Source organism: Cynara cardunculus (assembly GCF_001531365.2).
Source record: "Cynara cardunculus var. scolymus isolate 2C chromosome LG 3, CcrdV1, whole genome shotgun sequence".
Taxonomy (NCBI): domain Eukaryota; kingdom Viridiplantae; phylum Streptophyta; class Magnoliopsida; order Asterales; family Asteraceae; genus Cynara; species Cynara cardunculus.
In genome coordinates, this window is record NC_037530.1 from 38,658,735 (window position 1) to 38,676,710 (window position 17,976).

Sequence of the window (17,976 nt, forward strand, 5' to 3'; positions counted from 1 at the left end):
AAATTTTCATAAGATTAAACAATGAAATCGACAGATGAAGGTGGTTTACACGGTTTACACAAATGAGAGCGGTTTTCATATGATCACTCATCTATATATATATATATATATATATATTGATGTAACAATTAGGATATCATCAACTCTTACAATAAACATAACCTTGCATATTTATGAAACACATGTATAATTTAGTGGTAGGTTAAAAGGTTCCACATTGGAAATGCACCGAGAAAAGGTGACGATAAATTAGAGAAGTGGAGGTGTCTTGTTACTCATGATATATAGTTTATAATAAATTTACTTTTTTTATTAGGGTTGAGTTCAAGTAAGACTAGTCTGTTTTTATAAAACTTGTGAGACCATCTGTTTACATTTGAAATTTTACAGTAAAATACCGTGAAGGCAAAAAAAGACCGAATTTTCACAGCACAATGAGTTCAAGATCATGTATATGAATTGCATGGGTGAGGTCAGAGCTCACCTATAATCGCACTGATGCTTGTGAGGATAAACGTGAGATTAAGCCTGCACAAGGAGATGCGTTGATCAATCAATGTTAGTTCAACTAAACGACCTTTCGTAGCTCATGTAGATATAAGCAGGCTCAGACGCAAGCTGAAGATCGCATTGACCAAAGTTTGACCCCATACCGGAGTGGTCGAGAATGGTATGGCTAGATAACTAGTCAAGTAGGATAGGTGTTAAAAGATTCAACTACATTGACAAGTTTGTATATGTTATTGTTTTGTTGACAAATTTATTATAACCCATGATGTATTGATTGCTTTTATGAGTGATTGATGTTTGTCAAAACCTGTTAAGTTGACTAAATAACACAAAAAAATGATAAATTTTATATAGTTATTTCGATACTAATATCGATATATTTTTGTCAAAATTTTATGATATCTTCAAATTTATATTTTATTTAAAAATAAAAGTATTATTGTCTTTTTATATAATGCAGGTTAAATATATTATTACCTACTAATTTCTTTACTCGTATACGTCAACATCAAGACTACTTTTTATGAAATGGGCTAAATGTACCATTACCCATAAACCTTTTCCTCATACATATATATATATATATATATATATATATCAATATCAAAACATTTTTTTTATTTTCTAAATGCATTAATTAATTTGATTCAGACATAAAATAAGATGTAAATTAGGGGTGGCATTGGGTCAAGTTGGGTTCGGGTTCGGGTTCAACTCATTTATTAAACAAATTAAAAATCTCAACTCAATCCAACCCATATTAAATGGGTTGAGATTTTTCAACCAAATCCAACCTGTTATCTAAATGGGTTGACAGCGAGTTGAACTGTTTACAATTTTCTTAACCGAACATGTTAAATAAATGAGTTGAACCTACGTTGACCCATTTAATTTTAAAATTTTAAATAAAAAACGGATTATACCATTTAATTTTTTTTGAATAAAACACAATACACCACAAATACAAACAAATAATTCAAAGTTTGAATAAAACATAACAACAAAACAAAAATATTGTTCAAAATAAATTGAGTTTTTTTTAAATATTAAGTAACTCAACTTCCACTTCCACTTCCACTAACCCCAAGTTCACTCTCAGTATTACTTTCCTCTTTATCATCTATCTCCTTTGTCACGATTGCTCTACATAGCGTCTTAAGATGCGATTCCATTTGTGTTACATAAATAAATTAAATTATTAACCTAGTTATAACAAATACATGGTTTTATATTGTATAAGGCAAGAGGTGTACCACAGACTTGAAGAGTCGGATTGGACTTTGAAGACGATAATAAAGGTAATGGACTAAAAGATTTTATTAGGGTTTCATGATGATTAAGAGTAATGGAGGCGATTAGAATTTGGACTTTAATCTCACGACTGTAAGATTTTTAATTAAGAATAAAACAAAATAAAAAATTAGAATACTAGATATAATATTAAGAACAAAATAAAATTATATAATATTTTAAAAGGGTTGAAAACATGTTAAAAATTTCAACCCAACTCAACCCATTTATTTAAATGGATCGAAAATCTCAACCCAATTTGCTAATTCTAAATTTGATTGGATTCAGTTAGCAGGTTGGGTATTTTTTACCACCAAACAATATTGTCCATATCTATACTATCTTATTAAACAAATTCATCAAAATTCTTAAAGTCTTAAAATTCTAAATGACCAAGATACCTTTTTCATTTTTTCACCTCTTCCTCTCCTCACATACATTCACCCCCTCACATACATTTACATTTCACATTCAACGGATTTTTTTAAAAAATTATAATTTTAAATTTCCATTTTATATCCCTATAATTAGTTAATTAATTACTTTACGACATTTTCTTTTAAATGTTTCATTTTAAATTTTTATCAAATTAACATACATAATCGTATATCAAATAAAACATGTTTAAAAAATAYATTTTTATTTTAACAAGTTACACTATTATAATCGTCTCGTTAATACATTCGAAATGAGTCCAATATTGAATAGTTTTTTTACTTAATTATATTATTATATATTATATATACTGTGAAAAAAATATTTTTAATGTTTACGATTTATACTTTTATAGTTATTTATTTATATATATGCTATACATTTTGGGATTAGGCTGTCCAAATTGCACTGTATAATATGTTCTTGGGTTTTTTGAAATACATTTATATATACATGTATTAATTCAACCTTAATCTGAGCTTCTGAACAAGAAAGAGGGTAATCAGTTGAAATTTCATTCTAAAACCCATTTTTTTTTGTCTTTTCATAGCTTATGATCTGTCAAATTTGTAGTTTTCTTTATTGTTTTATCTTAAAACTCAAGTTTTTTGGTTTTTTGCTCTTGGTGTAAATCGAACATATTTGTGGAGTCATTTAAATATGTTGAATTTTAAATATATTGGATTTTAAACTGTCATACAATTTTTTTCATCGATAGTCTGTAATTAGAACCATAACTCTTATTTATTTAAATTGTATTAATATGTAAAGATCAAGTGTAACCTATATCATCGTTAAATCTTGTCTTATAAAACCAATGAAACTTAAAAATCGTTAAAATTCATGGCTCCCACCACATTACACGGATACACAACTAGTTATATATAACTAAAAAAACTATTAAATGGAAACAGTGGTAGAGGGTTGAAATGGGTTTAGGGCTCCGACCACCCAACATTAAGGCGCTGTTGTCCGTCTCTGCGAAGTCGGCGGTATTATTCTGACTGATTACGTAATTCCGGCCATAACCCCCACACTCTCTTGTAGGAAGCACGTGACTAACACGCACCAATAAGGGGTAATATAGTAAAAACACGTAGAGAGAGAAAGAGAGTTTGGTGATAAAGCACCAAGAGAGAGAGTAGAAGATGGCATTACGTCTTTTAGATAGGGACCATACTACCCTCCATCACCCACTTCTTTCACTCCCGTCCCATTTGTCAACCATAATTTATAAATTACACCTTCCCATTTTTTTATTAAATTCTATAAACAATATAGTACACTTGCTTTTGAAATTACATATTTATATTAATTTAAATATGACTCTTTATCATGTTAAATGTGAGATTTTAAATAGGTTTTTTGAAATTTTGGGGCCCAAATTTATGTGTTTAAGGTCTTTTTATCGACATATGTAAAACTATAGCTAAAGTTATTTATGTTCAAACTATTAATTGTTTGGTTTTAGGTTCAAATTATTAATAGTTTAGGTTTAGTTTCATATTGTTGATCGCTTTAGGTTTAGCCTGATTTTTTTTCTTAATATATATTCTCTGTTATCTCATTTATACAATGTAATCAAAAGTTTTAGATTATAAGGGCCTCCAAAAATATTGGAATGTCCTTGATTAATGTTTTGAAAAGCTTGTCACAATAGATGTTGTAGCGTACCGTTACTTAAGTCTTATGTCTGACGTCACGTTAAACTTGTGATAATGTCATGACCTAATGCGTGATTTTTGTAACACTGTATTTGTTTTTTTTCTTACCATGTTAGTGTTTTTTTTAATATATAACCTAATTTAAAATGTTTAATATCATTAATTTATTGAGTAGAAAACAAAAGTTTATATATATATATATATATATATATATAATATTAGACTTGGGATCATGTGAGACCATATGTTTTTTGTAAGACCCGTAAGACCAATTTTCTCAACCCTTGAATTAGATCTACAATTTGAACATTCATAATCACAAAATTACCACCTTACAACTTTAGACCATTTGATCATTAGCTTATAAAATTGATCAATGAACATAAATTGTTCTTACGGGTCTCACGAAAAACCCTTGGTCTCACGTGAACCCAACCCTATAATATTAAGTGAATGATCGTATGAAAATGAAAGTTATTGTGAGAAATGTAAGAAGAGATATGAACCCCACTTTTAATCTCATATCCACTCATGAATCGCATTTTAGTAGGGAATTGATTTGGTGCATCTCGGTCCACCTCGTCAGTGTTGACATTTCAATTAGGATTGATTCACTGGTGGAAATCCTTTCTTACGTTTTTCATTGTAACTTCTCTTCTCAAGGGAAACCGACACTATAATATTATACATACATATACATATATATACACACACAAATTTGTCGCCATAAGTCACGCATTGAAAAACTTTGTGACCTCGTTATGGTTTCTAAGACTTAAGGCTTGACCTCGCCATTACGCCACGCCTCATGCTATTTAGAACATTGATTTATATAAATTAAACTTCTATCACTATTATATTGTTACTGTCTCAAGGTCAGTTTAAATAAGAATTGTGAATATCCAGTAACAGACCCAATAATTTTCTTAAGCAAGTGCACCTTTAACCTATAAGGTGAATCGAAGTTCCGCAAAGTTGCAGTTTTGATTAGAGTGAAATTTGATGCGGTTTGATCCGTGGGAAAGTCAATTATGTCGATTTCGGTAATACTACATTTTTCAAATTAAACCGCCCCTGACTTTTTGAGCAAAACACAAGACTAAATTTTACGTCCGACCTGTTTTTAACTGAACTCCGTCGTTACAGAAACTACTGTTTTTTTGGTTGATTTACTAAAATTTTCCAATTTTTAGTATTTGATAATGATTGTTCTATGATATTTTTTTCTAGGTTTTCAATTTCGTTTACATATTCATCTAAAACTACCAGTATTAAATAAGAGATAAGAGTAACAAAAGTAGTTATTGGCTTTCCTGCTGTTAACCAAAAAAATAAACATCTGCTACATGTTAGAATCAAACCCGTAACTCTTAAATCGAGAGCTTTAATACGAACTGCTTAGACCATCCCGCCAAGTCCATATTTGTTTTACAAATTTGGTTTTAAAATGTTTCAGGTCACCCGCATAATCAAACAGACGCACCCTTAACACGTCTATTTTTTTTTCCTTTCATGATAATCAAGTGAGTGGGGCACGGGACCTTGCTCAGTCCTTAGTAGGTCTACCCCTGTTAATACAGTGAAAAGGTATGAAAAAATGTCAAAAAAATGTTCATATATGAATCAATTGAAAACACCTGAAAAATATATATTTAAAGAAATAAATGTCAAAGAATTATTCACATATGCATTTTTCAGATCGATTTTTCAATAGTTTCGTATATGAATCTTTCTTCGACATTCTATTCTTACATTTTCACGTTATTCAACGTTCTTATTTAAACCTCTTACCATTGTATTATATTGTAAATGTTAATTGCATAAAAAATTAATGTGCTTTAACTTGATTGTTATTTGGGGTAATGTACTTTTACAACTTTCATTTTGTTATCTAAAAATGTAAAGTTTTAAACATTTAAGTATCCGGGTAACCGGTTGAAGTATTAACCATTTATCATGCTGATGTGACAAGTAATGTGGTATCCATCTCCGTATTATTTGTTGACGTGAATTTTTTTAATCTAAAATTAGTCTTTTTCTTTAATCTAAAAATTATTCTTCAACCGGTTATCCAGATACTTAAAATTTTTAAAACTTTACATTTTAGGTACCAAAATGTATTAGTTAAAAATCCAATCCAATCCGAACCGAAGAAAAGTGGGTGGAAAGTCTTGCCTTATTGGACGTAATCCATTGTTGACCGGGCCCTCTCACTCCACTCCACAGGCGACAAGTGGTGATGTGGGCTTTCTATCCTACCGACACACGTCGTTACTATCTGACATTCCTTTTTCGAGTAAGGTCTGTTTTTACAAGTTATACATTTTGTAACTTATATACGTAGTTCCCCAACCGGCCAACCCAAGCACAAAACAACATACCCATTTACTTATAATCCAACATAAAACTACTGTCTTAGTTATTGGTAACTCACAACTTTAAGTTTTTATAAGGAACTCACAAATCTACTTTCATATCTATATGAAATCGATTGTTACAAATAGAAAGCGTGGTGTTTGACACAATGATAAAAGTATATGATTTGATTTTCATATTATATTTCTAAAATAGAACGATATAAACCGATTCAGTATTATCTATTAAAATCAGTTTTACGGAAATGGTCGATGCGTGTTGTTGGTGGCCGCTATTTTCCCACATCTTTATTTATGTGAATAGAATTAAATCCACGTTTTCAACATAACAAAAGCCAACAAAATAAGTCATCATCCCCCATTCCCCACATTGCCCCTAAAACTTATAGTGTTGTCACATTCGTCTTTATTTACATCATAGCATACATATACATATATATATATATATATATATATATATATATATATATATATATATAAAATCCATTTGCAAGGACGAACCTAGAAAAATTTTCAAACGGTGGCACTATATAATTAATATAGTATAATATACATCTAAAAATAATTATAAAAAATATGGTTTTTATAGTACCGATAGGGCTGTAAACGAACCGAACGTTCAGCGAACCGTTCGTGAACAGTTCGGCGGGAAGTTCGTTTATTTAATAAATGAACGAACATGAACTATTTTTTTGTTCGTTTAGTTAAACGAACGAACATGAACAAGAGTCTCGTTCGTTCATTTACCGTTCGTTTATGTTCGTTTATATTCGTTCGTTTATGTTCGTTTATATATTAAGTTTAATATATTATCTTTTATTTATTTACTTTGAATTCAAATAATATTTATTTATGTTCGTTTATGTTCGTTTAGCCCGTTCGTTTACGTTTGTTTAGCATGTTTACGAACGAACATAAACGAACATGCCTTATTTCTAAACGAACGAACACGAACACAAAGATTTTCGTTTGTTTACGTTTGTTTAGCATGTTTACGAACGAACATAAACGAACACGAACACACCTTATTTCTAAACGAACGAACACGAACACAAAGATTTTCGTTCGTTTACCGTTCGTGTTCGTTCGTTTGTTCGGTTAAGTTAAACGAACGAACATGAACAAGCCTCCGTTCGTGTTCGTTTGGTTCATTTACAGCCCTAAGTACAGATAAACAACTCCTAAACTTGTACCCGACGCATCTTCATATTTTGAAAACGGTCAATATATACCAAAAAATAATTACAAAAAATATGGTTTTGGTTATTTGGGCTTTGTTTTGTTTGAGTTTTAGTTGCACCATTTGGATTTTAGGGAAATACGGTAGCACCTTCTAAAACGATACGGTAGCACCGTTAACAAACCTAAATTTTTTACCCTTCGGCGACGAAATAATACGGTGACACGTGCCACCCATGCCACCACATAAGGTCCGCCCATGTCCATTTGTCACGTTGTTAAGCTATGGTCCATAATAATCAAGCATTTGGGTGGTGGGTTCCTTTTAAAAAACTTTAGCGTTTTACATATAACCATAATTTAATAAATGGATATGTATCTATTAAAGGTATCAAAAAAGGATAACTACAAATCCACTTTTGGAGAAAAAGAAAATGCCCAAAGTCTCTTTCGGCTTATTATATAACATCTTCTTCAATTCTCATCATCAAAATAATCATCCCTTTCAACTTATCCAATTTTTGTTAAGCCACTGCACATTTAATACTTTAATTTTATCGTTTCCAAGATTTTTTTCTATTTTTTTTTTGTTGATTTCGAGATTTTTTTTTTCCCAGTTTTATAGGTTGACGTCCGTTATATTTTCTAATATCCCGCACCACCCTTTTAAAAAAGAACCTACTTGCAAAAATCGGTTGAACAGATATATAAAGGTCCACCCTTGATCGAAATCATTTTTTACATCGAACAATTTATTTTTTCAAGAAGATAGTATAAAATATAAAGTGTAAAAATAAGTTTAATAACCAAAGGGTATTTGGTTTAACGGTATCGTAGTCTTTGGTCTCCTAAGAGGTCAAATGTTCAAAACTAACTAAATATGAAAATGGTGTGTAAGTTTATTTGTTGCATTTATCATATATAAATATTATATACTTAAAAAAATAGGTTTAATATAAAATACAACATGTTTATTAAAGATAATAAAACTTATTTAAAAAAAAACATATTTTATTTAATAAAATCAGTTTTATCAAATAAAATCATATGATGATAAGCATGATGTTAGCAACTTATCACTATTTTTTAAATGCTAGATTTAAATAATTATTTAAGTGATTTTTATTTAAAGTTACTAATAAAAAAATAATTTATTTTATTGTGTATGTGATTATGAAATGGAGAATATAATGGGTACATTGCATGTACCCTCAAAAGCAGGGTTGGCTTCCACAAACACACTTTTAAGGACCCAACAAAAAGAAATTCTCTCCAAGAGAGGGTTTTTGGTCTACGGTATCGTAGTACTTGGCCTCCTAGTAAGTCAGGGGTTTAAAACAGATAAAAGTGTTGGCACCGTAACATGTCGTTGCAATCTTCAATAATCATCCCAATAGAAAAAGACATAATCCTCTTGCTTCGAATGGCTTGAGCAATCAACAAAACAGTCTGTCCTGACAATCACGTGTTTCCAACGATTAGTAACAATCAAGCTCAACCTTCTTTCATGCCTAATGTCTTCGCGAGTACGGGCTCCACTGTTCCTCTCTGACTATTCCTTCCCAACCCAACGACTCCATCTTCATGGTTACGACTTACGAGCTACACAACAAAATGAGAATCTGTTGTGGTTGGCAAAGAGTGGTGCGTCTATGTCGATCTTGACGGTACTGTGATTAAGTCTACTCCACCGTTCCTTACCATCTTCTTCTGTCATGAAACTTCTCCATGGGATACCTTTCGATAATATGAAATTTATATTCGCTTAAAAAGTTCTTAATATGATTAATGAGCCGTTTACCAAACGCTTATTCGGGTAAGCGCTTACCAGTAAATTCAACACTATCACTTACTTACCGGGTAAAATTTTAGTCCATTAAAACGGTATTATATACAACAATTTATCCGGTAAGCGTTTGCCGTGGTAAAATTCGTCGCCCTCGCTTACCAGGTAAAATTACTCTTACTAAGTAAGATTCTTGATTTTTATCATATTCATCGGGTAAGGTAAAAGTTACTTGGTAAACGCTTAACGACTCTTAAAAGATGACTTAATTAAAATAATAAATAAAAATGGATCGATGAACATGAGAAAAATATAAAAACGTGAAGTTAGTTGTCCAGAAAACAAAAGGAACGTGGCTTATTGCGCTTCAGTAGTGCTGGCCCATTAGCGTTGGGCTTTTTCCTTGGAGCATTGAACTTGATCACTATGGTTTAACAGAACCGTCCTAAATTATTAAATACTAGAAGGGTACTCGTGCAATGTAGTGAGATATATCTCAATTTTAATGTTTTATTTTATTCTGTCTCTGTAGATGCTATAATACGGTTTATGTGGTTTTGAGAAAGAGATAATATTTTTGTTTTTGAATAAAATGTAAATTCGAAGATATCATAAATTTTCAAAAATAAATATATGGATATTAGTATTAAATTAACTGTTTAAAAAGTTCTTGGTTTTTTTATTAATTTCTTTAAATCAATTTATTTATTATAATTTAATTTAGATTTAATAACAAAGTAATTTATTTTTGATTTAGTAATATAAGTTTTTATAAGGATAATAATTATGTATTATGTTAGAACTTAATGATTATCATAATTATATAATAGATTTTTTATCTTTTAAAATATTAACCTTAACAAAATAACCAAATTTCAAAGTCTAATCACTACTTTAAAAACAAGAAAATTTATCAATCGCAGGGCTGCGAAGATGGGAATAAGCTAGAATTGATAAACGATGATAGTTTGGATTCGGTGAATATTTTTATAGGTCCAAAGCCTGCTTTTGGAGTTGATAATGGAAGGCTAAGCAAGACGTGGTTCGATCGCATGGTGGTGGCTCATGGAGGGTTTGGAGAACGAGATAACACAGTGGTTCAACCTGAATCAGTCACGTTTGGTGATGGTATGCCGCTACCTGGTGTACGATTGCATCAAGATCCTAAAGGAGGAATGTGTCACGATTCCTTGCAAGAAAGGTGATGTTCTGTTTATAGATAATTTGTTCGTGCTTCATTCTCGGAGGCTGATTGGAGCTAAATATTGTATCTCTACAACACTAAGTGGTAACACATGTAAGTATACATATGTCAACACTATCGCCTTCAAGTAATGAAATGGTAAGTACCATGTATCGTATTCCACATGGATATGTATCTTAAGTTGCAAGATCTCGAGTTGAAAGACTAACTTCAGATGGAGAATTTGAAAACTTTGTTTGGGTTTGAGTTAACACTACTGAAAATGATAGAAAATAAAGAAAACAAGGGTGTAAGATTTTTGGTGAGACGTAAACACAAATTCTAGCAGACTAATGTTGTCAAAATGCTACAACATTCAATTAGTAACAACTATTTTCAACATTTATTTTGAGGGCATTTCTCTCGGATTTCACCATTGCACTGATATTATAGCTTTCAACCCGTATTTCTATGTGGTATTCGGACCACTGAAAGTGACATACGATGTCCTCAAAATATACGGATAAAAAATCTCTTTGTTAAAAATTACTCTTTCGAGCGGATTCTCATATCATTTAAGTTGACGTGTTCTAAATGGCTCATTTCTGATTACATTCCACTTTAACACTTCAAAATGATCACCCTGTAGACAATTAACCAATTTAGAAAATATAGACAACAAATCTTTTTGTCAACAACTCTCTTAACTCTACTTCCCATATCATCCAAATTGACGACAATCAATAGCTCGACTTAGAGTCCATGACACATTAATAACAATTAACAGTAATCAACCCGTCGAGAAGTGTCATTGATTTTATAAAACTTAAAATAAAATAATGAAACATTGTTGTTACATAAAAAAATCTGTTTTTTTTTAATTTACAAACTCACCATTTCCGTCTCACACCCGAGCTAAGAGATTTAGCTACTCATAACAGAAATAAATTGCGAGGAAATGTAAAAAACAGAAAGTAAAGACATCAAAGTAATTAACAGAATATAAAGAGCGGAAAACATAATAGATTAAAGACGACAAGTGTAAAAAATTGTCTATTCAAGGATCAATAGGGCTTTTCCAACACTGGTTTTCATTTGGCGCATATTTCCTCACCAAGCCTTTTTTCTCATTTTTGCTTCAACATTGGAATTTCTCACTTTTTGGTACTTTTGCTCTTTTGTTGACAACATACACTTTGTTCTTATGAGACATTTTTAGTGCTTTTGATAAATCCACAAGAAGTCATCTTTTTAGAGCTATAATCTTTTGGCCTTTTTTGGATTTCCATTTCCAAACTCATTTGAAACAACGTCTTGTTTTTGGATGAATTATTGAGAGCAAGGTGTCAAAGGGCTATGATGAATAGAACAAATGGCCTATATCATTTCGTAAAACTTTACAGCAAGTTTAGACCAAATTGTATCCTAAAAAATAGAGTGACTAGTTCTAATAAAAAAAAACAAAGTAGATTAAAGGATGGTAAAAAACTAGTAATTTATTGGGACTATGAACACATTTAAGATAATATGAACAACTTACTTGGCTTGCAAAAACAAAATCTTAAAATAAAAGACTCTTCATAGACTCAAATAGATAAAAATAAAGAAGAAATTTTGGAGCTAAAGGGTCACGATTAAATCTCTCCCACTCTAATGGAGTTGGTTGTGGTGTTGTTGCTGTTGGAATGAATGTTGCAGCACCAGACATTGAATTTTTTTTTTTTAGCATGATGTTCTCCTTTTTCAGCTACTGAGTCTTTTGTTGACGATTCTCGAGAAATGGTGGAATTTGCTGGAGCACATCAGTATGCTCCTTGACCGAAACAATCCTCACCAACTCATTTTCCATTTATGCTTATATTCTTTCTTGACGACTTACTTCACTCCTTGATCATGACAGAAGATTTCAATGGCACAAATGGGGGAACATTTCATCCCAGAAAGAGTTATCCATATCACTTCACCAACAGTGATACCTGATTTTATGAACCTCCCGAGTATTTGGATTGATCATCACGTCCCTTTTTACAAATAACTTGAAGATTTTCTCCGCAACTTTGCTTCATAAATGGTATAGCATCTGCAAGAGTATGTTTTTCCTGCACAGATGCAAAGCATGGGGTAATGACAATCTTGACATTTTGTTGCACCTGTTCACTATTTCGAAGTGAAGAGGGGTTGCTCAAATGCTCAGGTATTTCCTCAGAGCTCTCTATCTCTTGACTTCTTAGCAAAGTATTGAACTTACTCTCATCCTTGCCAACACATTTAGATTTTTCAATTTCGCTTGGTATATGATTTTGGCTTTGTTCACTAATGATCTCTTGAACATAAGATGTGTTGTTATTAATATAAGTTATTAGACTTTGTGAGTGATCAGTCATCATAGTTCGCGTACTTTGAAAGTGATCATTCATCGTAGTTTCAAGAGATTCGGATAATGTAAAGGGTCAAAATGAGTTGCTAAAATCATTCCATTGGGAGGAGCATCCTAATTTTGACTGTTTAAAAACAAATTAGGATGTTCCTCCCATAATTGAATGTAAACATTAAAGTACGAAGTATCTCAATTACTATCTCCCATAAAATAACGAGACTCGGAGTTCGAAGGACCACTGTACGTTAAATGATTTTCACCACAAAAGTCACTGAAAACAAATCCATATGACCCAAACGATTGCCCCCATTGAACTCACTCTCACACTCAAGTTGTTGAACTGAGCACAAATCCAGTCCGAGTATCACATCCCTATTTCTACAACAACCTTGAGATGCTTTTTAAAATTATGCCAATCTCAAAATACCATTTATAAAATTTATCGTTACTTTTACTCGCGTGATTTGTCGATAGAGACATGAGGCAAGGGTCCCACATCAACTGCAGTTGTCGTTTCGCTCGAAATTTTTTAGCCTTAACAATGTTACTTACCGTCCTTTTCCAACACACAAGAATGAACTTTTCAAAATCAATAACAGAAAGACCTATTAAATGCATTTAATAAATATATTATTGTTTTTATATTTCAAGATATTGTTTTTTTGTGTTAAACAAATAAAAATAAAGACAATAAAAAAACTAGTCCAAATTACTAGCTATATTTAATTAGTTAGATTATTGGTTCAGTCCAAATCATTTCTTTAAACTATATTTTCCCAATTTATTATAAAATAAAAAATTTTATATATTACAATTAATGACTTATGGGATTTAATTTTATAGGACTAAAAAATAAATCATTCTATCTAAATGTGTTGTAATAAGTACGTTTTTTTGACATCATAACAAGTTTTTTAGGATTCTTTCAAATAAAGTGTTGTATTAACTATTTTATGGGATAATATTTGAAAAAGTGTCATATAAATATAAAAGTCTTGTAAGAAGAAGGGTTTATAAGACACTAAACAAGATGAGTTTATAAAACACTTCTAAAATAGCTAACACAACGATTAAAAACTTAATAGGACGTCCAAAAATGTTGTATTGTTGTATATATCAATTATTTTTTGGTTCTATAAATTTATGTCCCATAAGCACTCTATTAAGATACTTAGGCTATGTTTGACAAACTAGCTGATGACTGATAAGCAAACTAGTAGTTGATAAGTTAAGTGATGAACAAACCATGTTTGACAAAAATTAACTGATAAGCATGTGAAATGACCAAAAAATGCATCTTGAAAAATTAATTAATTATAATATTTTATAATGTGATTAAAACAAATATTTTAAATTGATTATTATATATATTATAAATTTTGGATTTGTTAAAATAAATTTAAAGAAAAATCTACATTAATTTATGATTTTAATTAACCATTGCATATGATATGAATAAAAATAAAATTGGTCAACTTGCATTTTATCAAACTAACTTCTTATAAGCTAGCTTATATCCATCCAAACGTGTACCTAAAAATTAAACTAGCTTGTGTTTGCTAAACAATCCCTTAAAGTACTTTAGGCGTTATATAAATTCAATTTGGACAAATTGTACGAAAAAGTAACATACTTTAACTTGATTCTTATTTTAGATAACGTACTTTTAAAACATCCATTTTGGTACCTAAGATGTAAAATTTTAAACATTTAAGTATCCGAGTAATCGGTTGAAGCATTACTGGTTACCATGCTGATGTGGCGAGTGATGTGGTATCCAACTCAGTAACCGGATACCACATCAGCATGGTAACTAGCCAATGATTCAACTGGTTATCCGAATACTTAAATGTTTAAAACTTTACATCTTAGATATCAAAATAAAAGTTTTCAAAATACATTACCCAAAATAAGAATAAAGTTAAATACATTATTTTTTCATGTAATTTACCCGATCCAATTTTATTGTTATGAAATCTTTTTAAGAGCATAAAAAGTGATTGATAATATTTTTACTGACATAAATATTTAATATAAATTTTATTCATTGTTTGACGTAAATATTTGGTACAAAACTTAATCGTTGTTTGACATAAATATTTGACACAAAATTTAGTCGTTGTTTGACATTATTTTTGGTTTCTTGTTTACATAAATTTCTTAATTTTGTAAATGAACTTGTGATTTTTGTTTAATAATAATAAAATAAATAACATAGTTAACAATGCAATAATAAGACATTGTTTGACAAATAAGCTAAGATGCCGTTTACCTAAATACTTACCCGGTAAACACTTATCATTAGGAGTCAACACTATAATTTATCTTACTGGGTAAAATTGTAGTACATTAAAATGTCAGCATATGCAACAATTTTCTCAGTAAGCACTTACCCTATTAGGGTCGTCACCCTCATTTATCGAGTAAAACTATCCATCTTTACAATTGCTCTAATCGAGTAAGATTTTTAACCCTTGTCATGTTCATCAGATAAGAAAAATTAATCGGTAAACACTTATCAGATAAGCGTTTAGTAAACGGCCCATAACTTAGTTTTTTGATACGTAATTAAATGGACATAAGTTAGCTTATTGAAATGCTAATTGAAATAACTTATGTAGAGTTTTTTGTCATTTTTTTTAATTATAACTCTTATTAATATTAATTATTATTAGTTATAAATACATATTAATTATTAATAAATAAAAATAAAAATTAATTAATTTTTAATTTTTAATTTTTAATCTTATGGATTGTCTATATAATGCATTGATTTTTAGTTAATCTTAGAAAATAAATAAATTTGAGCAACTTTTTGATGAGTGTACCCCCACAGTAAGGTACATGGACGATCAATCTGCCATTGCTATCAATGGAAGCTTCTTCCAACAAATTCACCTACCTCACCAGAAGAATCTCATCGATGGAGTTCAATTCCCCACTGTACTGTCTCCAATCCCTCATTCATCTGCTAAAACTCATCTTCTTCACCTTACTGAAGCCATCAAATCTCATAAACAATGGCTGGAGGATCTTCTCCAGAAAAGCGGTGCGATTCTCTTCCGAGGATTTCCGGTTGACTCTCCTTCCGACTTCAATGACGTCATTGAAGCTACAGGTTTTCCGGACATGGAGTATATAGGCGGCGCCGCACTCCGGACACAGGTTTCCGGCCGAGTTTTCACCGCCAATGAGTCCCCGCCGGATCAACATATTGCTTTCCATCACGAAATGGCTTACGTAACAATTCATCTTTATCGTCTCTCCGCTTCAATTTCTATTTTCGATTGTTAATTTCAATTTTGTTAATGAATTTGACCTAATTAATCGAACAGGCTGCCGATTTTCCGTTCAAAGTGTTGCTGTTTTGTGAAGTTGAACCAGAAGAAGGAGGAGAAACGCCGATTGTTTTGAGCCATATCGTTTACGAGAAGATGAAACGGATCCATCCGGCTTTTGTTGCACGTTTAGAAGAGCATGGTTTACTGTATACACGGCTGTTGAACAGAGACGACGATCTGACATCTCCGTCCGGCCGTGGCTGGCAATCAACCTTCTCCACACATGATAAGACCATAGCTGAACAAAGGTTCAATTCATCAATTTTTCTGATATTCTCATCCACCACAATTTGAACATTATACACTTGTTTGCATAAACTCTAGCTAAAATGGAAATTGAATTGAAAAAGTGGCTAAAAAATGAAGTTGGTTGGGGTCGGCTATTTTGATCAATTTTCCTACGATCATATCGTCGATATAAAAACCTCACGATGGTAAATGTGTAAGAGAATTTATCTTTGGTAGGGCTGCAAAGATGGGAATGAAGCTAGAATGGATAGACGATGATGGTTTGGATTCAGTGAAGATGATAATAGGTCCGTTGTCGGCTTTTAGAGTAGACAAAGCAAGGCAAAGCAAGACGTGGTTCAATAGCTTGGTGGTCGGTCATGGTCACGGATCGCAAGACAATAGCACGGTGGTTCAACCTGATCCTGTTACGTTTGGTGATGGCAAGCCGATACCTGTAGATATGGTGTACGACTGTATCAAGATTCTAGAGGAGGAATGTGTCGCAATCCCTTGGAAAAAAGGCGATGTTTTGCTTATAGATAATTTGGCCGTGCTTCATTCTCGTAGACCATGTGTCAATTCGCAAGCTCGCAGTCGTCGTGTATTGGCCTCTCTTTGCAAGTGATCATGAATGGATTACAGACGGAAGTTAACGAATACTGGTCAAATTTTGACTTTGATCAATCCGTCACCGTTTCCGTCAATTATTACCGGTGGAAATTTTCGTCAATAAAAGCATCTCTTTAGTAGTGCATATATACTTTGAGGCTCGTGGAATGAAGTTATTGATCACCGTTGCATGGCGTTTGTTTGCTTCATATAAATTTATGAGTGAGTTGCTTTTTTAGTCCCTCGGGTTTGTTAAAAATGCTGTTTTGTCTCTATAGTTTAAAAATTACGGTTTTGATCCATATGGTTTGTGATTTATTAACTTTTTCTCCTTATAATTTACAATTTATTATTGTTTCAATCTATATGTTTCATAATTTTTTACTGTTTTTGTCCCTTGTACTTAAAGATAAGAATTAGTCAATAAACGAAAATAACAATAAATCATAATTTTTAAACCACAGGTACGAAAAATTGAAATAATTTTCAAACCACATAGACGAAAATCATAATTTAATTCAATTTATTTATTTTATAATTGAATAAGAATTTATTTTATACATAATTACGTGTGATGTAAACACGTCCAAAAGGGACGGGGTCTAACTACTTGGTGAATGTGACCAAAGATTGCATGGAAGGTCGGCCGCTATATAGTCGGTCAACACAACATGTGTTAAATTAATATATATGATTACGTATTTGTATCACATGTAATCAATCATATATAATTTTAAAAAATTTCGTCTTCTTGTAAATTAACCAGCTTTTTCTCGTATCATCCTCCTTCTGGAAGAAATTGATAACACGACACTCCACAAGCCGTTATGGGACAACATCTGAACATAAACGTCTAATACCAGAGTTAGAAATGTGTTATTTTAAATCTTCACCTTCTGCTTTATATACATGGGTTAGATACTTAGGTTCACTTGACATCAAACTATTTTCTGTGACAACTTTTAGACCATAAAATAAGACTAAAAAACTTCACAA

General features: G+C 31.3%; 1 protein-coding gene across 1 annotated transcript; it reads left to right on the top strand.

The window, feature by feature from the left end:
* The first annotated feature begins 15,643 nt into the window (after window positions 1-15,643).
* LOC112509234 (clavaminate synthase-like protein At3g21360) lies at window positions 15,644-16,996 on the top strand. The gene is made up of 3 exons (XM_025114091.1): window positions 15,644-16,039; window positions 16,135-16,388; window positions 16,606-16,996. Exons 1-3 carry the CDS (start codon window positions 15,644-15,646, stop codon window positions 16,994-16,996), a joined length of 1,041 nt encoding a protein of 346 aa, XP_024969859.1.
* Window positions 16,997-17,976: the final 980 nt, after the last annotated feature.

Coding starts and splice junctions, on each gene's coding strand:
- LOC112509234 (XM_025114091.1), top strand. CDS start 15,644: ATGGACGATCAATCTGCCATTGCTATCAATGGAAGCTTCTTCCAACAA. Junction 16,040..16,134: donor TCCATCACGAAATGGCTTAC/GTAACAATTCAT, acceptor TTAATCGAACAG/GCTGCCGATTTTCCGTTCAA. Junction 16,389..16,605: donor AAGACCATAGCTGAACAAAG/GTTCAATTCATC, acceptor TATCTTTGGTAG/GGCTGCAAAGATGGGAATGA.